This window comes from Dipodomys spectabilis, unplaced genomic scaffold (assembly GCF_019054845.1).
Source record: "Dipodomys spectabilis isolate Male_0828 unplaced genomic scaffold, ASM1905484v1 ptg000175l, whole genome shotgun sequence".
NCBI lineage: Eukaryota > Metazoa > Chordata > Mammalia > Rodentia > Heteromyidae > Dipodomys > Dipodomys spectabilis.
The window spans coordinates 7,477,636-7,502,315 of record NW_024870852.1 but is presented as its reverse complement, the minus strand read 5'-3'; the positions used below and the strand labels follow the sequence as shown (position 1 = coordinate 7,502,315).

Genomic DNA, 24,680 nt, shown 5'->3' with positions numbered 1-24,680 from the left:
CCACCACTCTCACCTGTACAAGTGTCAAATGTCCTGTTTGGGAACTCTGGGTTGGGAAACTCTTCCTCTCCAAAGACATGAGGAGGTAGTTAAAACAAAAATTCACAAGGCTGATGATAGTCCATGTTGGAGATGCTATAGGAAAAAAGAAACTGGCATAGCATTTTTTTTTGTTTTCTATTCCAGTGCTGGGGATCAACACCATAGCCTGTGCATGCTAAGCAAGCTATCTGGCTTTTCTGCATGTATCTCCTAGATTGTTTTACTGCTGCATTCTACCCAAGCTTTAAGGAGATTAATTCTAGTTGCCTTATTTTTTTGGGGGGGTGGGGGGAGTCTTTTATAACTTTTTTTTTTCTTTTTTCCAGAGCTGAGGACCGAACTCAGGGCCTTGCACTTGCCAGGCAGGCACTCTTCTGCTGAGCTAAACCCCCAGCCCTGAGATTAATTCTAAATTATAGGAAAAGATGAAGAGCTTTTATTTTTGTGTGTGTGGTATTGAAGACAGCCCAGAGCCTGTGCATGTTAAGTAAGCTACATCCCTAGCCCTGTTTTAGTTTATTTATTTGGTCCAGTCTTGGAGCTTGAAGTTAGATCCTGGGCACTATCCTTGAGCTTCTTTGGTTCAAGGCTAGCACTCTACCACTTGAACACAGCTCTGCTTCTGGCTTTTCTGGTAGTTTATTGGAAATAAGTCTCACGGAGTTTCCTACCTGGGCTAGCTTTGAACTGTGATCCTCAGATCTCAGCCTTCTTAGTAGTTAGGGTTACAATCATGAGCCGGGGGTGCCCAGCTTGTTATTTTTATTTTTGTTGGTCGTGGGGCTTGAACTCTGGGCCTGAGCGCTGTCTCTCAACTCTACAGCTCAAGGCAAATGCTCTACCGCTTGAGCCACAGTGCCACTTCCAGTTTTCTGGTGCTTAATTGAAGAGTCTCACAGACTTTCCTGCCCTGGCTAGCTTTGAACCGCAATCCTCAGATCTCAGCCTCCTGAGTAGCTAGGATTACAGGTGTGACCCACCAGTGCCTGGCCTGTTTATTTTTTATTAGCACATATTAATTGTACAAAGGGTTGTCACTGCAGTATTTCCATACATGCATATAGTATACTTTTATATTCTCCTGGATTCTTTCTTATCCCTCTTCTTTTTTTCTTTTTACATTAATGGGTTATTCCATTTTTTTTTGGGGGGGGGGTCATGGGGCCTGACCTCTGGGCCTGGGCGCTGTCCCTCAGCTCTTCACCTCAAGGCTAGTGCTCTACCACTCAAGCCACAGTGCCACTTTCGGCTTTTTTCTTTTTGCTTATGTGGTGCTGAGGAATCGAACGCGGGGCCTCATGCATGCAAGGCAAGCGCTCTACCACTGAGCCACCTTCCCAGCCCCATGGGTTATTCCATTTCAAACATGCACATAAAATACTTTGCTCATATTCATCCCCCATTACCCTCTCATTTTATTTTTGAGACAGGGTCTCACCAAGTTACCCAAAACATTAAGGCCTTGGACTCTCCAGCAGCTAGAATTAAAGGTGTGTGCCAACTATAGGGTTACAGGCTGTGCCATGCGTTTATTTTATAAAGGTGGAATGATCTTAATGCCAAAACTTTACAAAAGACATGAGAAAATTGGAACTGATTAATCATCTGTCTTCCCTACTGTTTATAGGATCTACTTAGACAGAGTTCTTTTTAAAATTTCCTAATCCCCATCTTAATACTCTAGTCAGAATAGTAACAGCTCTCCAAAGATGTCTAAATCCTAATCATCAGAATCTATGAATATGTTAAGTTATACAGAAAAAGGAAATTAAGATTATAGAGAATTAAGCCTTCTGATCAACTGACCTTCACATTAGGAAACTAGCCTGGATTACCCAGGTTGGCCCAGTGTAGTCACATAAATCTTTAAAAGTGAACAAGGGGCCATGCGCTGGTGGCTCATGCCTGTAATCCTAGCTATTACTCAGGAGGCCGAGATATGAAAATCACAGTTCAAAGCCAGCCTAGGCAGGAAAGTGTGTGAGACTCTTATCTCCAATTAACTACCAGAAAACCAGAAGTGGAGCTGGGGCTCAAAGTGGTAGAGCACTAGCCTTGAGCAAAAAAAGTTCAGGGATAGACAGACCCCAGGTCCTGAGTTCAAACCCCACAACCAAAAAAAAAGTGAATTAGAAGTTAGGCATTGGGGGCTCACACATGTAACTCTACTTACTCAGGAGGCTGAGATCTGGAGGATGGTAGTTTGAGGACAATGGGTACAGAACAGTTGTCAAGACCCAACTTCAAAATGAAATGGAGGGGGATGGGAAGGTGGCTCAGTGGTAGAATGCTTGCCTTGCAAGCCTGAGGCCCTGGATTTGATTCCTCAGCACCACATAAGCAAAAAGAAAAAAGCCGGAAGTGGCGCTGTGACTCAAGTGGTACAGCACTAGCCTTGAGGTGAAGAGCTGAGGGACAGCGCCCAGGCCCAGAGTTCAGGCCCCACAACCGGACCCAAAAAAAAAAAAAGAGACAGAGGTATGGCTCAAGAGGCAGAACATTAACCTGACAAGAAAGAGGCCCTGAGTTCAAACCTCTATACCATACACACACATAAATAGTGAAAGAGAGACACGAGAAGATTACACCTGTCCTCTAGCTATTGGAAAGATTGTATTTTCTGCAAGACTACTTCTCAAACAATAGCTGGGTACAGTGGTGCACACCTGTTATCTAGCTATGTGGTAGGCTAAAACTGGTAAGATTGCTGTTCAAGGCCAGCCTGGACAGTTGGGTAATGTGTACCTGCCATTCTAGCTACAGCAGGAAGCAAAAAATAAATAAATAAATAAATAGGAGAAGCACAGTGTAGGTGTGTGCTCAGGCAAAAAGTGACCCTATTTCAAAAATAACCAGTGCACAAAAGTAGTGGAGAGCTGGGTGCTGGTGGCTCACACCTGTAATCCCAGCTACTCAGGAGGCTAAGAGCTGAGGATCAGTGTTTAAAGACAGCCCATGAGACTCTTATCTCCAATAAACCACTAGAAACTGGAAGTGGCACTGTGGCTCAAGTGGTAGAGCGTTAGCCTTGAGCTGAAGAGCTGAGGGACAGCGCCCAGGCCCAGAGTTCAGGCCCCACAACCGACACCGCCCCCCCCCCCCCAAAAAAGTGGATACTAGCTCAGTAGTTGTGCCTACCTAGCAAGTATCAGGCCCTAACTACAGCCAAAATTAGGAAGGCAGACGAGAGGGAAAGATGTGTCTACAGAATGGTCAGAGGTATGTGACAAAACTGGTTTTGCAGATGGAGGAAAAGGGCCACAGGCCAAGAAATGTAGGTGGCTTCTGGACACCTGAAAATAAATCTCTTAACATGAACAGAGAGAGCTTCTCCCTGATTTTAGCCGTTAAGACCTCTGTTAGACTCTAAGCTACAAAACTGTACAATAATAAACCTGTGCAATACTTTATGGTAACTTGTTACAGCAGCACTAGAGAGATGCTCATTCACGTTGAATGACAAATGAAATCACCAAAACCTAAGTAAAAAAAAAAAAAATCTATTAAGTTAGCAAGGACTTCCTTGGAGTCACTTGGGAGAGGACATGGGGCTTTCTCTATGGATGGCTGCTGTTACCTCTGCACACTAAGCTGGGGCAGACATGGTACTTTAACCCACCAAAGTGAGGATGGCTATACTAAAGCATTTTGCCTTTTATGTCTGCTTAACCTACATTTTTTTTTTTTGATACTGGGTCTTTTTATGCAGTATGTAGTTCATGCTTCCTTAAAATTTTTTATAGCCCAGACTGGCCCCAAACTAACAATCCTTCTGTCTTATCCTTTTCCAATCACTGATTAGCTTGCATCAACACAATCAGCTATGCTTGCTCTGTAAGTAAATGAAGATCTTTGACACTAGCCCAAAGATTTATGGGAATTATCAGTAAAAGTCTTGGGAGTTACCCTTTTTGTTTTTAATTCTTGATTTTTATCTCAGCTCTTGGGAATTATCTTATAAAAGTGTAACTGAAATGGTTATGATCCAAGTGTGCTGAATTCTTTTACAAGCTGTTTTATGAGCTGATAAGCTGTGCATGCAAGTGCTCTTGTGCATGCATATGTGCGCGTGCGCACACACACACACACACACACACACACACACACACACACATGAGAGAGAGAGAGAGAGAATGCCCCATGACCACCAAGTTAAAGTAAACATAGACTGTATTCTCTTTCTTACCATGATTTTTGACTGATTTGCACAGTTGACTTTAGATGGGTTTTGCTTTTCTTATGTTCCCCAAGTTCTCCCTATAACATTTAATGTTTTATATAATTGATGCATATTGTTTTATGGCACTGGGTTTTTTTTTTGTTTGCCAGTCATGGGGCCTGAAATCTGGGTCTGGGCGCTGTCCCTCAGCTCTTCAGCTCAAGTCTAGCGCTCTACCACTGGAGCCACAGCGCCACTTCCGGCCTTTTCTGTTTATATGGTGCTGAGGAATCAAACCCAGGGCCTCATGCTTGCAAGGCATGCACTCTACCGCTGAGCTACCTTCCCAGCCCCTGGCACTGGGGTTTTATCTGACCTTACTTCATTATGAGAGGAGATTTAAAGTAAAATTACTCACTCCTCCCAAGTGAGTGTTGTGTATTCACATCTGCTTATGAAGCAGACAACTATTCCTTTAAACGCAAGTAACAGTAAGATTATTATATCATGGAAAGTTATGGGTTATTCTCAGATCTTTTTATTTTTATTTTTTTGTCATTGTGGGGCTTGAACTCTGGGCCTGGGCGCTATCCTTGAGCTGAAGAGCTCTATCATTTATGCCACAGCACCACTTCCAGTTTTCTGGTGGTTTATTGGCAATAAGAGTCTCACAGAGGGGCTGGGAAGGTGGCTTAGTGGTAGAGCGCTTGCCTTGCATGCCTGAGGCCCTGGGTTCGATTCCTCAGCACCACATAAGCAAACAGAAAAAAGCCGGAAGTGGCGCTGTGGCTCCAGTGGTAGAGTGCTAGCCTTGAGCTGAAGAGCTAAGGGACAGCGCCCAAGCCCAGAGTTCAGGCCCCATGACCGGACCCAAAAAAAAAAAAAAAAGTCTCACAGATTTTCCTGCCTGGGCTGGCTTTGAACCCTGATCCTCAGATCTTAGCCTCCTGAGTAGCTAGGATTACAGGCGTGAGCCACCCGTGCCTGGCTTAGCTTTAAATAAAGTCTTGTTTGTAAACTTTTTATTTATATGATCACTGCAGATAGACATTGTAATAACCTCTTGGAACTTATTATTTGCCTTTGTGTCTGTTACTGTTTACTATTTGTTACCATTTTGCAACTTTTCTTCTCCTGAGTTGCACTTTCTTTCTTTTTTAGTAGTATATGTATTGGGGTCTGAACTCAGGGTCTCAAGCTTGCTTGTATGGCTGGCATTGGACCACTGGAGGCATACCTCCAGTCCTGATTTTTTTGGTTAATTGGAGATGAACTGAGTTTCTTATTAAACAATACTGTTGACAAAAGTGAACATCAGAGCCTAATTCTGGGGCCAAAGTTTGGAACTAGAGGTGCCAGGTGCATGCTTTAGGGGGCACCCACAATAGCCTACTGAGAGGTACAGAGGAAAAGCTGGTTGGGGAGATACAAGGACTGTAAAGGCTTAAGAAATGAGTTATTGTCTGGCGCCTGGAATCCTAGCTACTCAGGAGGCTGAGATCCAAGGATCACAGTTCAAAACCAGCCTGAGCAGGAAAGTCCATGAGACTCTAATCTCCAATTAACTACCAGAAAACCAGAAGTGGCACTCTGACTCAAAAGAACGCTAGCCTTGAGCAAAAGAGCTTAGAGGCAGTGCCCAGGCCAATTTAAGCCCCATGACTGACAAAAAAAAAAAAAAGAGAGAAAGTTACTGATTCAAGACACTTCTTAAAACGTTTCCAGAGCTAGGCATGGTGGCACATATCTGTAATTCCAGCACCTGTGAGGCTGAGTCAGGATTTCTAGTTCTAGACTAGCCTGTGCTACATACACAATGAGACCCTGTCTTAAAATAAAAACAAGACAAAAACATTCCTCCCTTAGGTCCCAGCTCTCCAAATATAGCCCAAATCTCAGGGCTCAGCATTCCCTTCCCTTCCCACCTCTAATGCCATTCTTCACCCAACAGTCCATGTCTACCTCATGCCTTACATTCTCTACTTCATCTGCTCTTCCCTCAGCCTGGAAGACCTGTCTTTGTTAGCCATTGGTCCCTTTCATCCATTCTACCAGCTGATCTCATACTTGCTTAGCTGAGGGACTGGCCAGCTATTAAGGTAATACCACCACAACTCCCCTGTGTGTGGACATTTTTTTGCTCTTTCCCAGGGATGTTTAATGACATGCTAAGTACTCAGCTGGTTCTCCATAGATGTAATTTTTTAAAATGTTCTTACAATGTGTATGTATGTGTACACATGTGTGTGTGTGTGTGTGTGTGTGTGTGTGTGTGTGTGTGTTTTGGTCATGGGGCTTGAACTCGGGGCCTGGACGCTGTCCCTCAGCTCTTCAGCTCAAGGCTAATACTCTACCACTTGAGCCACAGTGCCACTGCCAGTTTTCTGGTAGATTACTGGAGATAAGAGTCTTACAGAGTTTTCTGCCCGGGTTGGCTTTGAACAGCAATCCTCAGATCTCAGCCTCCTGAGTAACTAGGATTACAGGCATGAGCCACCAGTGCCTGGCTAAAAATAATTTTCTAATGTTACAAAAACACAGCGCCCAGCTAAAAATAATTTTCTAATGTTACAAAAACCCAACTTGTACAGTATGGTAGGTTATTGTAGTAAGCCTAGGGGAATGACCCAACTGCCAGGTGAATGGAGTGGCTACTTTACTCTTTTCTTTTGGAAGTACTGGAGACTGACCTCAGTCTTGTGCTTACTAGGTAGGTTCTTTACCACTTGAGCCACATCTGCAGTCTCATAAGCCCCTTCAGGCCATCAAGGGTTCGTTTTGTTTTTTAAACTTTCTGATATAGGGAATTTTAAGCATATGAAAATAGGTAAGTGGAGCCAGGCGCTGGTGGCTCACGCCTGTAATCCTAGCTATTCAGGAGGCTGAGATCTGAGGATCTCGGTTCAAAGCCAGCCCGGGCAGGAGAGACCGTGAGACTCCTATCTCCAATAAACCACCAGAAAACCGGAAGTGGCGCTGTGGCTCAAATGGTAGAGTGCTAGCCTTGAGCTGAAGAGCTGAGGGACAGTGCCCAGGCCCAGAGTTCAAGCCCCAAAAAGGAAAAGGTAAGTATAAGTACCCATTACACAGTCATTTTCAATAAGTTTTCAAGTAATGGACAATCCTGTAAACTGTCATTTTTAAGAGACAAGTTGTCTTATATGACTTTCCAACCATAGAGCTTTGCCAATAACAGGCTTTGTAGATTCACGAGAAAGAGAAGTTATAATATAAACTGAGTCAGATTAGACTCTATTGTAAGTGGTACCAAAATAGACCTATGCTGGAGTAGTTATGAAGACACCCAGGACAGCACTGCTTGGGAATTACAAAATCCCAAACTTGGTTGGCAAATATTTGGCAAGAGCTCCTTCTGTGAGGAGAAACCCAAAGGATTCATGTAAGTAGGTGTTGGGAACCTGGGTCATCAGTCACTTGAATACCTGTTGTTCCAGGGTAAATAAACACTGTCTCCTCAGAACAGAATAAAACCTAAAATGGAGGTTAGGATGTAGTACATATAGTAGAGTATATGTTTAGTAAGCTCCAGGCCCTGGGATCCAATCCTCAGGGGATTATCTCCTTAATTCAGACATACACAAAGTAAAAAAGAGCTAATGAGGGCTGGGAAGGTGGCTCAGCTTGCGCTTGCATGCATAAGGCCCTGGTTTCGATTCCTCAGCACCACATAAGCAGAAAAGAAGCCCCACGACCGACCAAAAAAAAAAAAAAAAAATAGGTAAGTGGGGTTGGGAAGATGGCTCAGTGGCAGAGGGCTTGCCTTGCATGCATGAGGCCCTGGGTTCGATTCTCCAGCACCACATAAGCAAAAAGAAAAAAAGCCGGAAGTGGTGCTGTGGCTCAAGTGGTAGAGTGGTAGCCTTGAGCTGAAAAGCTGAGGGACAGTGCCCATGCCCAGAGTTCAGGCCCCACAACCGGACCAAAAAAAACCAAAAAACAAAAAGACATGTTCAGATCAGTACTGTAATTTATAACACTTGGTGTATCTAGCCTACTTTTAGGATATAGAAGCATGTAAAATAATTTCATATATTAAATTAAGGAATTTTAGTCAGGTACAGGTGGCTCATGCCTATAACCCTAGCTATTCAGGAGGCTGAACTCTTCAGGACTGAGCTTTGAGACCAACAAAGTCCACAAGACTTCATCTCCAATGTTATCCAACAAAAAGATGGGCTGGAGGGATGTCTAAGTAGTAGAGCATCAGCCAAGCAAGCAAACTAAACAAGTGTGAGGCTCTAAGTTCAAACTACAGTACTATTAAAAAAAAAAGATTTTCTTTTTGTCTTTGTGGTACTGGGGATCAAACCCAAGGCCTGTGTATACTACTACAACTGAGCTAATGGGGATTTTAATTAAATGCTTAGACTACTTTAGTCTATTAAATTAACAATTTATTTAAATGTCTGAAGAACCCTCAAGTTGTTTAGCCTATAAATTTTCATTGATTAGTTGTATAAGCAGTTAAAACACATTTAGCAAAATGTTATTTAGTAAACTGTATAGTTGGGCAATTTATTAGATTAATAGACTCATACTAAATAATAAGGCTTGTTTTTTTGGGGGGGTGGGGTGGGGGGTGGGTCCGGACGTGGGGCCTGAACTCTGGGCCTGGGCGCTGTCCCTCAGCTCTTCAGCTCAAGGCTAGCACTCTACCACTTGAGCCACAGCACCACTTCTGGCTTTTTTCTTTTTGCTTATGTGGTGCTGAGGAATCGAACCCAGGGCCTCAGGCATGCAAGGCAAGCACTCTACCACTGAGCCACCTTCCCAGCCTCGCTTGTTTTTTTTTTTTTTTGGTATGGTTTTTCCCTCCATATTGTCTTTTTGAAGAATCTTAAAAGGCTTCAGGATATGAATAAGGGATGTACATTTTTCCTGATCTTGGCCATTGGGGCTTCTGTTGGGGCTACATTAGCCATCTTGGTACGGTTCGCAGTGGGGAAGATGACTGAGGGGACGTGGGAAGACTCTGGACTTGCTATGAGAAACCTCTTTTGCTGAGGATTTTAATCACTTGCAACTTGTTTAATCTGCACCACTCTTCCTGGTTCCTCTCAACTTCACTTGCCCTTTAAAGTCTCATACCGATGGCCTCTGATGCTACTTCCAGAGATTCTGATTCTGGTCTTGGATACAGCCTGAGATGAAACTATGGAATACTCTCTGGGTAATTCTAATGAATAACCAGGGTTGAGAATCACTGATCTAACTATAAGTCATCTGTTTTCACTTTATTATTATTTTGCTGGTCCTGGGGCTTGAACTCTGGGCCTGGACACTGTTCCTGAGCTTCTTTTGCTCAAGTCTATGCTCTACCACTGAACCACAGTGCCACTTCCAGCTATTTCTGAGTAATCTATTAGAGGTAAGAGTCTCATAGACTTTCCTGCCCAGATTAGCTTTGGACTATGATCCTCAGATCTCAGCCTCCTGAGTAGTTAGGATTATAGGTGTGAGCCACTAGCGGCCAGCTCCATTTTTACCTTATGATGTTCCTACCTCGTACTATGTTTCTTCCTTTTCCCACTAAGACTGTGGGCTCCAGATGGCTTTCCAAACAATGCATGCATTCTATTCACTATCTCCAAGTACTTGGTGCTGACGAGATTAAGAGTTTACCCCTTACTTGGAACTGAGTTTCTATATTCAATGCTTATGACACATGAGTCAAAATCACCCTTGACAACTCCTCCCCTTAGGAAGGCTGTGATCCTGAAGCCTGATGTTCTGTTTCCCCATCACCATCCACATAGACAACTTCCTTCTGGGCCAGAACAGAAAACTGCCTCCTCCACCAGGCACCAGAGGAAGAAGGTGGCTTATGTTTAGGAGTCACCTTGAATTAACAACAAGAACAAACCCTCCACATTGAAACATGTGCTTCACTCTCAGCAAAGCAAGATCCTCATGCCATGAAGAACCCACAGCAGCCAGAGAGACTGACCTTACAGGAGACACGCATCTCCCACCTCACACCCACTTTTGAGCATATGGTCCTCATATCCACCAGTAGGTAGAATCCCCCACGACAAGGATTCAGGGCTGAATGTTTGACTTGTTGTATGAACGATGTGTCTCCACTGTACAATTAAATCCAGCTCAAGCAGCCCTGCCTCGTCTACCTGTCTCCCAAGCAGCTGGCCAGCCTTTCTTCTTCACTGACTTCCCTTCCCTCCATCTCAAAGGCTGCTGCTCCCTAGGACTCCAGTGACTCTTCTCAGAGCTCTTGGCCCAGATTAGGATTCTTGAATCTTTAAAAAAAGAAAGAGACTTCCTTTCTAGTTAAGGAAGGTGTGACCTGAGAGATTTCCTCATTTTCACTCTCAGGGGATATGGGTAGAGAAAGGGCTCACTGGGTCTCAGGAGCTGGGCCTGAAGGGCACAAAACATTCTTTTAATAACTGTATGAATGAGAATGGGACTTCTTGCCAGACACTAGTGGCTTATGCCTATAATCTTAGCTACTCAGGAGGCTATCTGAGGATTGTGCTTCAAACATAGCTTGGGCAGAAAAGTCTGTGAGACTCTTTTCTCCACTTAACCAGAAAAAAGCCAGAAGTAGAGTTGTGGCTCAAGTGGTAGAGCACCAGCATTCTCCCCCCCACCTCACACACACACACAAAGAATGGGACTTCACAGTCAGAGAGGCTCAAGCTTGTAATCTTAGCTACTTGGGAGGTAAAGATTAGAGGATTTTTATTTGAGGCCAGCCCCAGCATGAAAGTTAATGAAACTCTATCTCAATGGTTAGGCACGGTGGCACACATCTGTCATCTCAAATTATGAAGGAAACACAATGACTAGGCAGGATGGTATATGACTAGCAAAGCCTAGTACTGCCAAAAAAGAAAAAAAGAGAGGGGGGGGGGAAATAATTCACTAGCTTGCAAGGAAACCTCCTCACCTCTCAGATATTCGTATATCTAGATTTCACGTGCCTATCTGAGATCCTACGCCAGGCCTTCTACCACATGAAGCTAGAAAATGCTCAGCAGTGCTCATAGACCTTTAATCTACAACTTCATGGCCATGCTCCACCACTGCCCCAAAACGGTAGGGAGGGATGAAGATATATGGCCAGATAAGCTATGCCAGCCTCAAGTCCAAGAGGAAAGAGCTGGAGTCAGGCTGGAGCCTGAACAGGGGGTTCTTGGCCCCAGGCGATGAGGGAGTTGCTGGCCTGGGCAAGCTCGGTGATGGACACCCGGCCCCGCTGTCGGATGAAGTTGGCCACAGCAGCCAGTTCCTCTGGGGTTATGTAGATGAACTTGCCCCGGTCGTCAATCACACCTGTGGGGACATGCAGGTTGTGGGGCTGAGCCTTCCTGGATCCTCCCCAACTGGCCTGAGAGTGACCATCCACTCCTTCACAGCTGACTCAGAGCCCCACAGGTCTCCTGCCTGCCTGGCCTATCCTGACATCAAGTCAAACCAGGTGCCTCTGGCCATCCTTATCATTCCTCACCTGACCCCCAACCTTATCACCTCCTCCCTGTAGGTGACTCACCCCCCCGCCCCCAGCTGCTACCCAACCCTCCACCACCCATAATAGTCATCCTGCCTATGCCAAGTCCCTGCACCTCCCTGTGCTAGCCATTCCCCAGGGCCAGGCCCTGTAGTGATTGATTCTCACGCTCTCACCTGTTAGAGTGCCCTCAGCCAGCAGATCCTGGATACGGTTTATGGTGTCCTATGAGGAGAATAATTCTCAGGAGAGTGACAGGTTTGTGGTCCCCAACGTGGGGGGAAGCCACCTGCAACCTCCCTTCTATTGCAGCCAAATCTCTCCCTGGTGTGACTCTGTGCTTCAACACTGGAGGAGAGTAGGGCAGAAGGGGCTCTTGCCCTGAACCCTGAAAGATTCTCAGTGAAGGATTTCAGCAGGAAAGGAGCAGTGGAGATATTTAACCATAAGGCAGCCTGTTTACAAAAGTTGCCAAGGTAACTGGATTTGGGCTGTTTGGTGACAGGGCTGGTAGAGAGATGGAAATCAAATTTATTTTTCCTTCCTATATGTTCTTGTTATCTAGTAGAAATGCAGGACTCCTGGAGTGCGAGATTCCTATATTCTCCCCACTCTTGTTGGAGGCAAGTTTGAAGAGGCATTAGGAGTCTCTATCTTTAGGGTAGTTCCTCTCTTCCCCCCTCACATGGTTGGCTACAAAGATCATGTGGCTATGCTCCACATTGCAATCCACCTTTCAGGGTTTACCTGAGTCCGAAGGCCCATGTGGGAAGCCAGGTCTTCTAAGAGCACAACCTTGGACTGCTACAAGGAGAGGGAGAAAAAAGGGAAAAGGCTGAGTTTGGTCAAATCATTTCTACCACGTATCCTCCCTGAGGCTCACATTTTGATCTGATCTATTTTTTAGAAACTGTCTACGAGCTGGGCGCTGGTGGCTCATGCCTGTAATCCTAGCTACTCAGGAGGATGAGATCTGAGGATCACTGTTCAAAAAAATCCCAGGCAGAAAAGTCTGTAAGATTCTTATCTCCAATTAACTGCCCCCCAAAAAAGCTAGAACTAGAGCTGTGGCTCAAATTGGTAGGGTACTAGCCTTGAGCATGAAAGCTCAATGACAATGCCCAGGCCCTTAATTCAAACCCCAGGACTGGCACCAAAAAAACCACCAAAAAAAAACCCCCCAAAAAACAAAAACCCTGTCTTCAAGACCTGTGTTTGCTGAGAACTGAGACAGGACAAAGAACTGAGAAGGTGCAGAGACAAAATAGTAAGACACAGCTCCCACTCATTAAGTTCACAGCCCAGCTGGTGAGATAGGAAAGATGGACAGGGACAGGAGAGAAAAAGATAAAAGGCCTCCATAAACTGCGATCTCTCAGAGCCCCAAGTGGGGGCTCATTCCTGTCTCACCTATGTTCCCTACCCACTCAGCCTAGATCCTCCACCACCCTGACATACTCACACTTCTTTTCACTCATTCCCTTCACCCTGTCTGAGGCACTTAGCCCACCCTGAAAATAACTGTCGCTAACACTGAAGAGTGCTTCCCATGTGCAGCCCTGTGCAACACGTGCTGTTGTCACACTCTCTGTAGAAATTTGAGTTCCCAGGGGTGCAGCTGAGGATCCACGGCTGGGTCTACACATGCATTAGCCCCCGCCTCCCCCACAGACAGCATGTGACTCAGGAGAAGGCGGTCCTTTACATTTCCATGAATCTTGTACAGCAAATGAGCTGGGGGAGGAATGACACTGTGACACCTCCCCAGCTGCAGACGGCATGTGACTTGTTTGAAATGCCAAACCATATGTACAAGTAGGGAGGCAAGCAAGAGGCAATTGGGCCAGGGAGCAGGCAAGCACAAGGTGACCTGGCCAGCCAGCCACTACCTACAAAACAGGTACCAGACATCAGGCTCAGTGACAGCTCAGAGCAGGACCACAAAGTCAACATGAGGACCTAGTCAAAAGTGTGTTGGAAAAAGAAATGACCAAAGAAACAGACAAACCCAGCCATGGTCAAAAGTGGAGTGGACCAGCGAAAGCAAGCAATGCCCATTATCTCACATCAATATTCCATGTGCAAAATCCACCTGGAAAGGCTTTCTGGAGAAGGCATACACTTGAGTGTGCAGGATAGGGAAAAAGGTTCCAACAAAAGGGAATATTTGCAGCCGGAGGAAACAGAATGTTGTGGAAGCTATCAGTGTTTCTCTGTCTTAGGGACCCTGAGCCGCAGGCTGTGAGCGCACCCTTTTGCTGCAGCTGGGAGGCGGCTAAACTCTGCTCTCTTCCAGGAGAGGTGGGGGAGGATTATGCAAGCCCTGGCTCCTTGGCAGCCCCTGATACCACCCCCATCATCGCCCCCGCTCCCTCTGCACTTCTTCCCTCAGCCGCCTCTGCACCTCTGAGTTGCACTTGAAAACCTCTCCCCTTACTGCATCCTTTGTGGGAGATAAGTTGCCTAGCAGCGAAGCAGATAGGGACATGCTTATGCATCCCAGAGTGTGGCCTTTGAGGTAGCTGTGGGCTGACAGGGCACAATGTTGCCCTGCCTGCCCTGGTTTCAAAGGAAATACCACCCTTATTCTCCTGGAAAACCCATGTTCCCGGTCAGCAGCACATGGCAGAGGGTGCCTGCTTCAACTCAGCAGAGGCTCAGTGTGACAGAACTGACAGAAAACACATGTGAACAGATTTGAAAACACAATGACTCACTGAGCGTGGGGTCTGAAGAGCAGGGGGATCTGTCAAACCAAGTGTGAGGATGCCATCAGACACTTGAGCCTCCCCCAGTCCTTCTTTACCTATTGAGTCTGAAAGGGAAGGGTTTCCTGGCCTAGACCCAGCAGCTTAGCTCCTCTGGGCTCTGCTACTCCTGTACAAGACTGAATGATCCACCAGTACCTGCAGTGACCACTTCTGCCTTGACCACTGAGCTCTGCGAATGAACACACATGCACACACACACAGATGGCAGGAGCTGACAACAGTGTTCTTCTGAGCCTCTTACCTTAATGTAGTTGATGAATTCTGTCAAAAAGCTGTGGGACTAGAGGGGCAGAGAAATAGAGTAAGTGTCTTCCTGATAGAGACAAAAAAGCTCATATCTGGCCCCAACTGTTTGCCTGCCTGCCGACTGCCCGTGTGCCAGCACAACCAACTGACTGCATAAGCAGCACAATGTCCCAAGGTTTGGGGTGATGGGACACTGAGAACAAGGCTCGCACCACAATGGCCTACTAGTACTGATGCCCACCTACCTCTCAGTTTCCAAGCCAAGGGCTGTGGGCTTACCTGCTCCTCTGTCATGTTCTCACCCACACCCTCCTCCTCTACCACGAAGGCCTCCTTCAGTTTCAGGTACTCTTCATGCTCCCGCCGGGCTTGCTCCTCCCGGGCCTTTCTCTCCTCCTCTGCCTGTGGACACAGAGGCTCAACAGTCAGGGCAGCTGCCTATTTATCCCTGCTCTGGATTCTGCTGTCCCTGCAGGACCCCAGGACACACAGCCCAGTCTATTCTCAGTGACTTCAAGACTCCCACTCCATGGTCTTCCAGGTAAACAACAGGCAGAGAGGCTTCTCTTTTTTTGTTGTTGTTGTTGATCATGGGGCTTGAACACTGGGCTTGGGCGCTGTCCCTGCGCTCTTCAGCTCAAGGCAAGTGCTCTACCACTTGAGCCACAGCGCCACTTCCGGTTTTCTAGTGGTTTATTGGAGATCAGAGTCTCATGGACTTTCCTGCCTGGGCTGGCTTTGAACCTCTATCCTCAGATCTCAGCCTCCTGAGTAGCTAGGATTACAGTCGTGAGCCACCGGCGCCTGGCTGAGAGGCTTCTCTTGTCCTCAGCTCCGTCACCACCCAGACAAAGTCTCCTCAGCCTCTTGCCCTTCCCTTTCTGATCAAGAGGTAAGTTAGCAAGAATCTCTTTTAAAAAAACCTTGCCACAATCCCGCCTTCTCCTTACTCAAGCATATACAGACTTTGTAAACAAAAACCAGATTCCATTTTCTCACCACCTATGCACCCAGCAGCCTACTCCAAGCTGGTTTCAGTGTACCAGGCTCCACTATGGTCTCGTTCACACCCTGTACCTCACAAACCCAAAGGACAACCTTCAGCCTCAAACCCCTGCTGTGATAATGGTTCTGGGTATGGCAAACCATCTCCTCTTATCCCTTGGCTTCTACCTTCCATTTCATGGGCTTCCTCTCTACCGCCAACATTCAGCCTTGCTTTTGCTTTCTCCCTCACGCACTCTTGACCATTTTGCCTAGCCTACAGCCTCAACTCCCCCTGACTGCCACTTGTATTTCCACTCTAATCTCTTCAACTGAACACACAACTATCCACATGAAACAGGCATTGAACAGACCTTGTTATCTATCTCCCATGTGTAATCATCCTGATGGTTCCCTGGCTCAATGAATCCCATAGTCATCTGGCCCGATACATTGGTCAAAAATGAGATTTCGGGCTGGGAATGTGACTTAGTGGTAGAGTGCTTGCCTAGAATGTATGAAGCCCTGGGTTCAATTCCTCAGTACCACATACACAAAAAAAGCTGGAAGAGGCACTGTGGCTCAAGTGGTACAGTACTAGCCTTGAGCAAAAAACAGCTCAGGGGCAGCGCCCAGGCTCTGAGTTCAAGCCTCCAGACTAGTAAAAATAAATAAATAAATAAAATATGAGGGCTGGGAAGGTGGCTCAGTGGTAGAGCGCTTGCCTTGCATGCCTGAGGCCCTGGGTTCGATTCCTCAGCACCACATACGCAAAAAGAAAAAAGCCAGAAGTGGTGCTGTGGCTCAAGTGGTAGAGAGCTAGCCTTGAGCTGAAGAGCTGAGGGACAGCGCCCAGGCCCAGAGTTCAGGCCCCACAACAGGACCCCCCCCAAAAAAATAAAATAAAATATGAAACAATAGGTATGTATCTGTTCATTTATATATGTATAATGCAAATAAATTTATAGTAAATGATATGTAATATAATCACAAACAAAAATATATCCAATAAAGTGTAATACAGTAACCAAAAGAATTGAAAAAATATAAAGAAATAATAGGATGAGGATGAGGGAGAATGATGGAAAGGGATGATACTGATGAAGAGGCAATGTATTCATAAATTGACTGTTGAATTGGAAGCCTTTAAACTATTACTTAAAGATAATGAAATCCAGATGCCAGTGGTGCACACCTGTAATCCTAGGGCTCAGGAAGCTGAGATCTGAGGATCACAGGTTGAAGCCAGCCCAAGCAGTAAAGTCCATGAGATTCTTATCTCCAGTTAACCACCAAAAAGCCAGAAGTGAAGCTATAGCTCAAGTGTAGAGCACTACTAGTCTTGAGCAAAAATGCTGAGAGATAGTACCCAGGCCCTGAGTTCAACCCCCAGGACCAACACACATACACACACACAAAAGATTAATAAAAAAATATGAAACTAATGCTAAGGCAAGTAATATAATAGAAAAGCCTAGGGATGGAAAGGGGAAGACGGGGAAAATGAAGGGAGGGTAACGCTGACCAAGAAGCTTTTTTTTTTTGGGTCCAGTCATGGGGCCTGAACTCTGGGCCTGGGCGCTGTCCTTCAGCTCTTCAGCTGTAGACTAACGCTCTACCACTTGAGCCACAGCGCCACTTCTGGCTTTTTTCTTTTTGCTTATGTGGTGCTGAGGAATCGAACCCAGGGCCTCATGCATGCGAGGCAAGCACTCTACCACTGAGCCACCTTCCTAGTCCAACCAAGAAGCTTTATACTCATAACTTCATTTATGAAAATTGTAACCCCTTGGTACAACTACATGACCATCATCTCATGAACAAAAGCCTAAAAATATCTTTTCATGACAGGAAGCAAGTGCTAAAAAAAAAAAAAAGAAAAAGAAACAATGAGAGCCAAAGTCAAAGGTACACAGGAGCATGCTCATGGTGGCTAAGGCTGGTACAATTAAAGAGCATCATAGTGTTACTATTCAATACCATGTAAACAAGTGCAAAGTAAATACCCATAAGTCTACATGAATGCAAAGAAATATAAATACAGAAGAGATACATCCTGTTAAAGCTTTTATCCCCTGTAAAAATTATTTATGTAGGTTCTTTTCTACCCCTTAAGTGGACACACACTTCTTTTCAAAGTATGAGATGGCAAGAAAACAGAATACCACACTGGATTTCCTGGGAGGTTTCATAGTAATATTGCTTCCATAAAAATGACATTTTTGAGTCCAGGGTCCAAATAAACCACAGAGGGGTGAGAAAACTGTATAAGAAGCAAGGTATGCTGGGATAGGGTTAGGTGTCAGCCTCACCTTCTGCTCCTCCTCCAGACGAAGCTGTTCCTCCTCCTTCTTCCACTCTGCCTCACGCTGGGACTCCAAGCGTTTCCGCTCCTCACGTTCAGCCTCCTCTGCCTGGAGAGAGGTCTTCATAGTGGAACATTCCCCAACCCCAGATAGTTTGCCCACCTCCCAGAGAGACCAGGCATAGCAAGGCCTGGGCTAGGGCATGGACTAAGGTTGCAAGAGACAGGAGCCCTGCAAGCACCAACCCACAGTCCAGTATAGAGGGGAGTCCCAAGGGCAGAGTTTCAAGAACAGAGAAAGGAGGGCAATCCCAGACCTCCCATAGTTATGCCCTGTCCCTTTTTCTTGCCTCACGCTGAGCTTTTCGAGCCTGTTTTTCTTCTAGCTTCCGTAGTTTTTTGGTTCCAATTTTCCCTGTCAGGTGAGTTTCCACTGGCTTCTCAATGCCTTCTTCCTCTTGGTCTGAGTATGGTCAGAGAGACAGTTCAGGTTCTAGCCAGAGAGAATCTGTCCCATCCCTGTCCCTCACACAAGGAAAGCCCCTTGTACTCACCTCTGTCCTTCAGAGGAATCTACTGTAAATCACATAGGTGTACATATGTGTGAGTATATGTGAGTACATGTGTATGTGAGGCGGGGTTGGGAGCTGCAAGGGTCTGGGGACAGATGAGGCTTTATAGATACAGTATAGTTCTAAGAGCGAGGTGCTGGCATTCAACTGTCTAAAGATCATAGCTAGGGGCTATCTGGGCTTCTAGAAGTCCTTGGTCTCCATTTCTGTGTCAAACCTCCAGGGGTAATAGCCCTATGAGGAAATTTACCCCAACTTCAAAGCTGAAATGCTCCTCACCCTAGTCAGAAACTTCTGAGCATTGTAGATTCAGCTCCTGGCCAAGATTCTCCTTTTGTCCTACCAAAGCCAGGCTACAAGTTAAAGATCAGCCTCAGTTGGGCACTGGTGGCTCATACCTAGAATCATAGCTACTCAGGAGTCTGAGATCTGAGGATCAAGTTTGAAGCCAACCTAGGCAGAAGTCCATGAGACTATCTCCAATTAAGCACCAAAAAAGCTGGAAGTAGAGCTGTGGCCCAAGTGGTAAAGAACTATCCTTGAGTCGGGGACAGTCCCCAGACACTGAGTTTAAGCTCCAAGACTGGTATACACACACCAAAACAAAATCAGCCTTAACCCCAGGACTACACCAGGACCAACTGAAAGTTAAGGATCTGGTGACTAAGTAAAGGTTCTGACCCCAAGTCTGAAACAGGAAGGCCCTATTTTTTTGTTGTTATTCTTTTTTGTTTTGCTTTGTTTTTTCTGAAACAGAGTCTTAAACAGCTTTGGTTTGTCTTGAGCTCATGATCTTCCTGCCTCAGCCTCCTGAATGCTGAGATTACAGGTACACACTACCATGCCTAGCAAGCTTTTGTTTCATTTTGAGACAGAGTTTCACTATGTAGCCCAGGTAGGCCTCAAGTTTGAAGCATTTCCACTCAGCATCCTAAGTGTTGGGATTACAAGTGTGTGCCACCACACCTGTCTCAGAGAGCTTCTTTTTGAGGCAAAGGTGCTAATCCTAAGGGCTGAAGGCAAGAGCCTCAATTACCCCCAGTTTCTGGGAAAGACCCAGATACTACCTCTTCAGGCTACAGCCAGCCTTTAAGTACTGTAAAAGAAACATCCTTTTCTCCCATCTTTTTTTTTGGTCGTGGTACTTGAACTCATCCTGGGCGCTGTCCCTCAGCTCTTCAGCTCAAGGGTAGCGCTCTACCACTTGAGCCATAATGTTAGTTCTGGCTTTTTCTGCTTATGTGGTGCTGAGGAATTGAACCCAGGGCTTCACCAGAGGCAAGCACTCTTCCACTGAGTCACCTTCCCAGCCCCCTTTTTCTCCAATCTTAAGGAATCTACTGGTCTTCTAGCACCATAAATTAAGGAGGCCTCGATGTGAAAGGAAATGTAGCTACCTGCAGATCCTTCTTGGTGGGTTATAAGTAAGTGACTTTACTCCAGGAAGGGTGCTAGGACATAAGAGATAGGATGAGGAATTCGTGGATCATTCTTTTTTTTTTTTTTTTTTTTGGGTCCAGTCATGGGGCCTGAACTCTGGGCCTGGGCGCTGTCCCTCAGCTCTTCAGCTCAAGGCTAGCGCTCTACCACTTGAGCCACAGCGCCACTTCTGGCTTTTTTCTTTTGCTTATGTGGTGCTGAGGAATCGAACCCAGGGCCTCTGGCATGCAAGGCATGCGCTCTACCACTGAGCCACCTTCCCAGCCCCTCCTGGATCATTCTGAAAACCCTTGTCCTCTTGCTTAAATACTGAGAGGGGGCTTGCCAAATGGATGGTTAGGATAGAGAATTGTTGGCCCCATGGCCAATGATTCTAAATCTTTTTTTTTTTTTTTTGGCTAGTCATGGAGCTGTTTCTACCACTTGAGCAACAGTGCCACTTCTGGCCTTTTCTGTGTATGTGGTACTGAGGAATTGAACCAGGGCTTCATGCATATGAGGCAAGCACTCCACCACTAAGCCACATTCTAGGACCCAGATTCTAAATCTTTACTGACCCTACTCTGTGATTCCCAGACATCCCTCCTGCACTGTTGCTTCACACTCAACAACCCCACTGAGTATGGGTCTCAATCCAACTCTCTTCCCCATAAGGCTGAACCCTTCTTACCTGGGACTGCACCTTCCTCCTCATTGTCATCCCCTTCTGCCCAGGTCACACGCTGGGCTCGACGCTGGGCCTGAAGGCGGCTATTTAGGTCCCTCCTGCGCCTGGGCCTGCCTCCAGCTCTCTGCTCTTCAGGCTCGAGGGGCCGAAATTGGGATAGCCGGCCTGCTACTACTGGCTCTTCCTCATTATGCAATGGCTCTTGACCAGCTTTGGGAAGAGAGGAACCACAATGCTATCAGGCACCCCAGCCTCCTGATGGCTGGGGAAGTAACATAATGGAAGCCTCCTCCTCCTGCTCAACCTCCTTCCAGATTCTTAGTGTCCATAGCATAAGTTTCCAACTTCATAGTCTGCTATCAAGTCCTTTACAGCTCACACCTTGGTTTGATGCAGCAAGCGTACCTGTTTTCTCTGCCTATGATGAAATTTTTCTCTACCTTCAATACCCCACTATCCCAGTTTACCTGTTGTTATATTCCCACTGTAGTGTCTCTCAGTGAATGCCACTTCAAAATACTTACTTCTTGCTTAACCCCATCTGCTGCAGTTTTGTATGGCATCCCAACTAGAGAGGAGATCTGCCAGGCAAGGTCTAAATCTCATCCCTCAGGAAGATGTTTCCTATCAGTCTTATCTCAGCTTCTCTCTCCCGTGCTCTTGGAGCATGCCCATTCTCTGAAATAGCCTGTGGACCCAGGGAGTAGGAGAGACACATACACAAACCCCTACACTGACAAGAAATGGGGATGGGAGCTGACAGATGCCATCTGCCCTGTGCTCTGACCAACGAATGACCTTCTGACCAGGATGCAGAACCAGGTGGAGCAGAGACCAAGGCGGCCTAGATGCTCTCCTTGGTGAGGGCTTTAAGAATTTCCTGGAACCTATTCATACTTCCTTCAGCCCCTTGAGGGCAGAAAACACTCAGATGCTTCCTCCCGGCACCCAGTCTGGAGCCAGTCGAGGAGGGGAAAAACCCTGTGGCCTCCCCTAAGAGCACAGATGGTAATGAATGACAGGGTACATGCTAGGACCTGGCCCTTGTGATATAGGTGCCAGCTGGTGAAGAGGATGGACAAGACTCTCGCTTAGGGGTGAAGAAAAGGGTAGGTGGGCTGACTCCCTGGTCCCAGATTTGGTTTTAGCTCTGAGGGTCCGCATCGGTCCCCGTAGTTACCACAAATGCGCATGCGCACGACTTGTCTGACCGCTCCCTAACCCTGCCAAGCACGCTGGCGCATGCGCAATGGCGGCAGAGTCACAGCCTACAAAAGCTCGGAAGCCCAAAGGACTAGATTCAACCGGTCCCGGAGCGGTACCATCTCCTACCTGTTGCCCCTCGGCTCCTGATGCGAGTCAGGAAGAGGATAAGGCAGACAAGCAGAGCTGCCACCGCCAAGTACACCACAGGCGCCACCATGACGACGCCTCCCGGAAGAACCAGCGCGAGATCTCACCGCGAGACCCGGATCACCCTGGACCCGCCCACTGCCCATGCGAGCCCTCCCACACTTCCATCTAGGCTCCGCCCACTTCTTAGAGGGCCCCGCCCCGGCCACACGAAAATGAGCTGGACGCAGGCGGCTCACGCCTGTAATCCTACCTACTCGGAAGCTGAGATCTGAAGATCACGATTCGAAGCCTGCTGGGGCAGAAAAGTTCTTGTGAGACTGTTATCTCTAATTAACTACTTCAAAGAGGGAAGTCATGCTGTGGCTCAAAGTGGTAGCCTGCTAGCCGTGAGCAGAGAGCTTAGGGATGGAGAGTTCAAGACTCACAACTCAAAAAATAAAAAACAAACCACAGTCTATGTGCTGGGAAGGTGGCTCAGTGGTAGAGCGCTTGCCTTGCATGCATGAGGCCCTGGGTTTGATTCTTCAGCACCACATAAGCAAAAAGAAAAAAGCCAGAAGTGGCGCTGTGACTCAAGTGGTCAGCGCTAGCCTTGAGGTGAAGAGCTGAGGGACAGCGCCCAGGCCCAGAGTTCTAGCCCCACAACCAGATCCAAAAACAAACAAACAAAAAACACAGTCTGGGAAGGTGACTCAGTGATTTTAGAGCGCTTGCCTTGCATGAATGAGGCCCTGAATTCGATTCCTCAGCACCACATAAGTAGAAAAAGCCAGAAGTGGTGCTGTGGCTCAAATGGTAGAGTGCTACCCTCGAGCTAAAGAGCTGAGGAACAGCACCCAGACCCAGAGTTCAAGCCCCACGAACAACAACAACAAAAGAGGGAAAATCTTTTGTTAGTTTTCAAAGTACATGTACCCTATATGAAAACATCACATTCTGTTAGGACAATCTCAGAAAGCTACCTCACCAATTTCAAGGAAAACAGTACCTTGCTATGCACTGGTGACTCAAGCCTGAAATCCTACCTAGTAAGGAGGCTGAGATCTGAGGATTATGCTTCAAAGCCAGCTCAGGCAGGAAAGTCCCTGAGACTCTTATTATTATTATTAATTATTATCTTATTATTAATCAACAGAAAACCGGAAGTGGTGCTGAGGCTCTTGTGGTAGAGCCCTAGCCTTGAGCTGAAGAGCTGAGGGACAGTGCCCAGGCCCAAATTTCAGGCCCCAAAGAATCAAACAAAAAACATCATTTATGACGCCGGGCACTGGTGGCTCACACCTGTAATCCTAGCTACTCAGGAGGCTGAGATCTGAGGATCGCAGTTCAAAGCCAGCCCGGGCAGGAAAGACCTTGAGACTCCTATCTCCAATAAACAACCAGAAAACCGGAAGTGGTGCTGTAGCTCAAGTGGTAGAGCGCTCGCCTTGAGCTGAAGAGCTGAGGGACAGCGCCCAGGCCCGGAGTTCAAGCCCTACCACCGACAAAAAAAAAAAAAACATCATTTATGAATGCTATTAAACACACACACACACACACACAAACACATGATGTTAAGTGGAAATAATTGCAAAGGTCATATATCATATATGGTAGTTGAAAGTGGTAGAGTGCTTGCCTTGCATGTATGAGGCCCTGGGTTCAATTCCTCAGCACCATATAAGCAGAAAAAGCCAGAAATAGCACTGTGGCTTAAGTGGTAGAGCACTAGCCTTGAGCTAAAGAGCTGAGGGACAATGTCTAAGCCTAGAGTTCAGGCCCCATAACTAACCAAAAAAAAAAAATCTTTCATTTAAATAAATGATTTATACTTTTTCATCAGACCTGCAATTTTACATCTAATTAAAAAATAAAATTAAGAGCTAGGCACCAGTAATTCACGCCTGTAATCCTAGGTACTCAGGAAGGCTGAGATCTAAGAATCACGGTTCAAAGCCAGCTGGGGCAAGAAAGTCTATGAGACTCTTATCTCCAATTAACCATCAGAAAACCAGAAGTGGTGCTGTGGCTCAAGTGGTAGAGCACTGGCCTTGAACTGAAGAGCTCAGGAACAGCGCCCAGGCCCAGAGTTCAAGCCCCACGACTGACAAAAAAAAATAAAAAATAAAATAAAATATTGTATCCATGGTTAATGTTTGTAATCCTGTAATCCTACCCACCGAGACAGCTGAAATCTGCAGAGTCTTTGAGACTCTATCTCAGTATACCCACAGGAAATATAAATTTCTCTTTCTTTTGGACCTATATAAATGTGGGAACAAATAATTCACCAGTAACTTGTTTTAGGATTTATTTTTATTTATTTATTTTTTGCCAGTCGGGGGCTTAAACTCAGGACCTGGGCACTGGCCCTGAGCTGCTTTTGTTCAAAGCTACCACTCTACCACTTGAGCCACAGCACCACCTCTTTTTTTTTTTTAATTTTTTTTTTTTTTTTTGGGTCCGGTCGTGGGGCCTGAACTCTGGGCCTGAGCTCTGTCCCTCAAGCTCTTCAGCTCAAGGCTAGCGCTCTACCACTTGAGCCACAGCCCCACTTCCGGCTTTTCTTTTCTGCTTATGTGGTGCTGAGGAATCGAACCCAGGGCCTCATGCATGCAAGGCAAGCGCTCTACCACTGAGCCACCTTCCCAGCCCCCCACAGCACCACTT

At 46.4% G+C, this 24,680-nt stretch overlaps 1 protein-coding gene across 1 annotated transcript; it reads right to left on the bottom strand.

Moving 5' to 3' along the window:
* Nucleotides 1-10,904: 10,904 nt before the first annotated feature.
* Nucleotides 10,905-22,165, bottom strand: Ddrgk1 (DDRGK domain containing 1). Its single transcript, XM_042694449.1, has 9 exons — nucleotides 22,008-22,165; nucleotides 20,679-20,885; nucleotides 18,347-18,459; nucleotides 18,004-18,105; nucleotides 14,987-15,109; nucleotides 14,703-14,741; nucleotides 12,438-12,494; nucleotides 11,867-11,915; nucleotides 10,905-11,515 (listed from the first exon to the last, which is right to left on the bottom strand). The coding sequence occupies exons 1-9, from the start codon at nucleotides 22,096-22,098 to the stop codon at nucleotides 11,349-11,351; spliced, it is 948 nt and encodes a 315-aa protein (XP_042550383.1). The 5' UTR covers nucleotides 22,099-22,165; the 3' UTR covers nucleotides 10,905-11,348.
* Nucleotides 22,166-24,680: the final 2,515 nt, after the last annotated feature.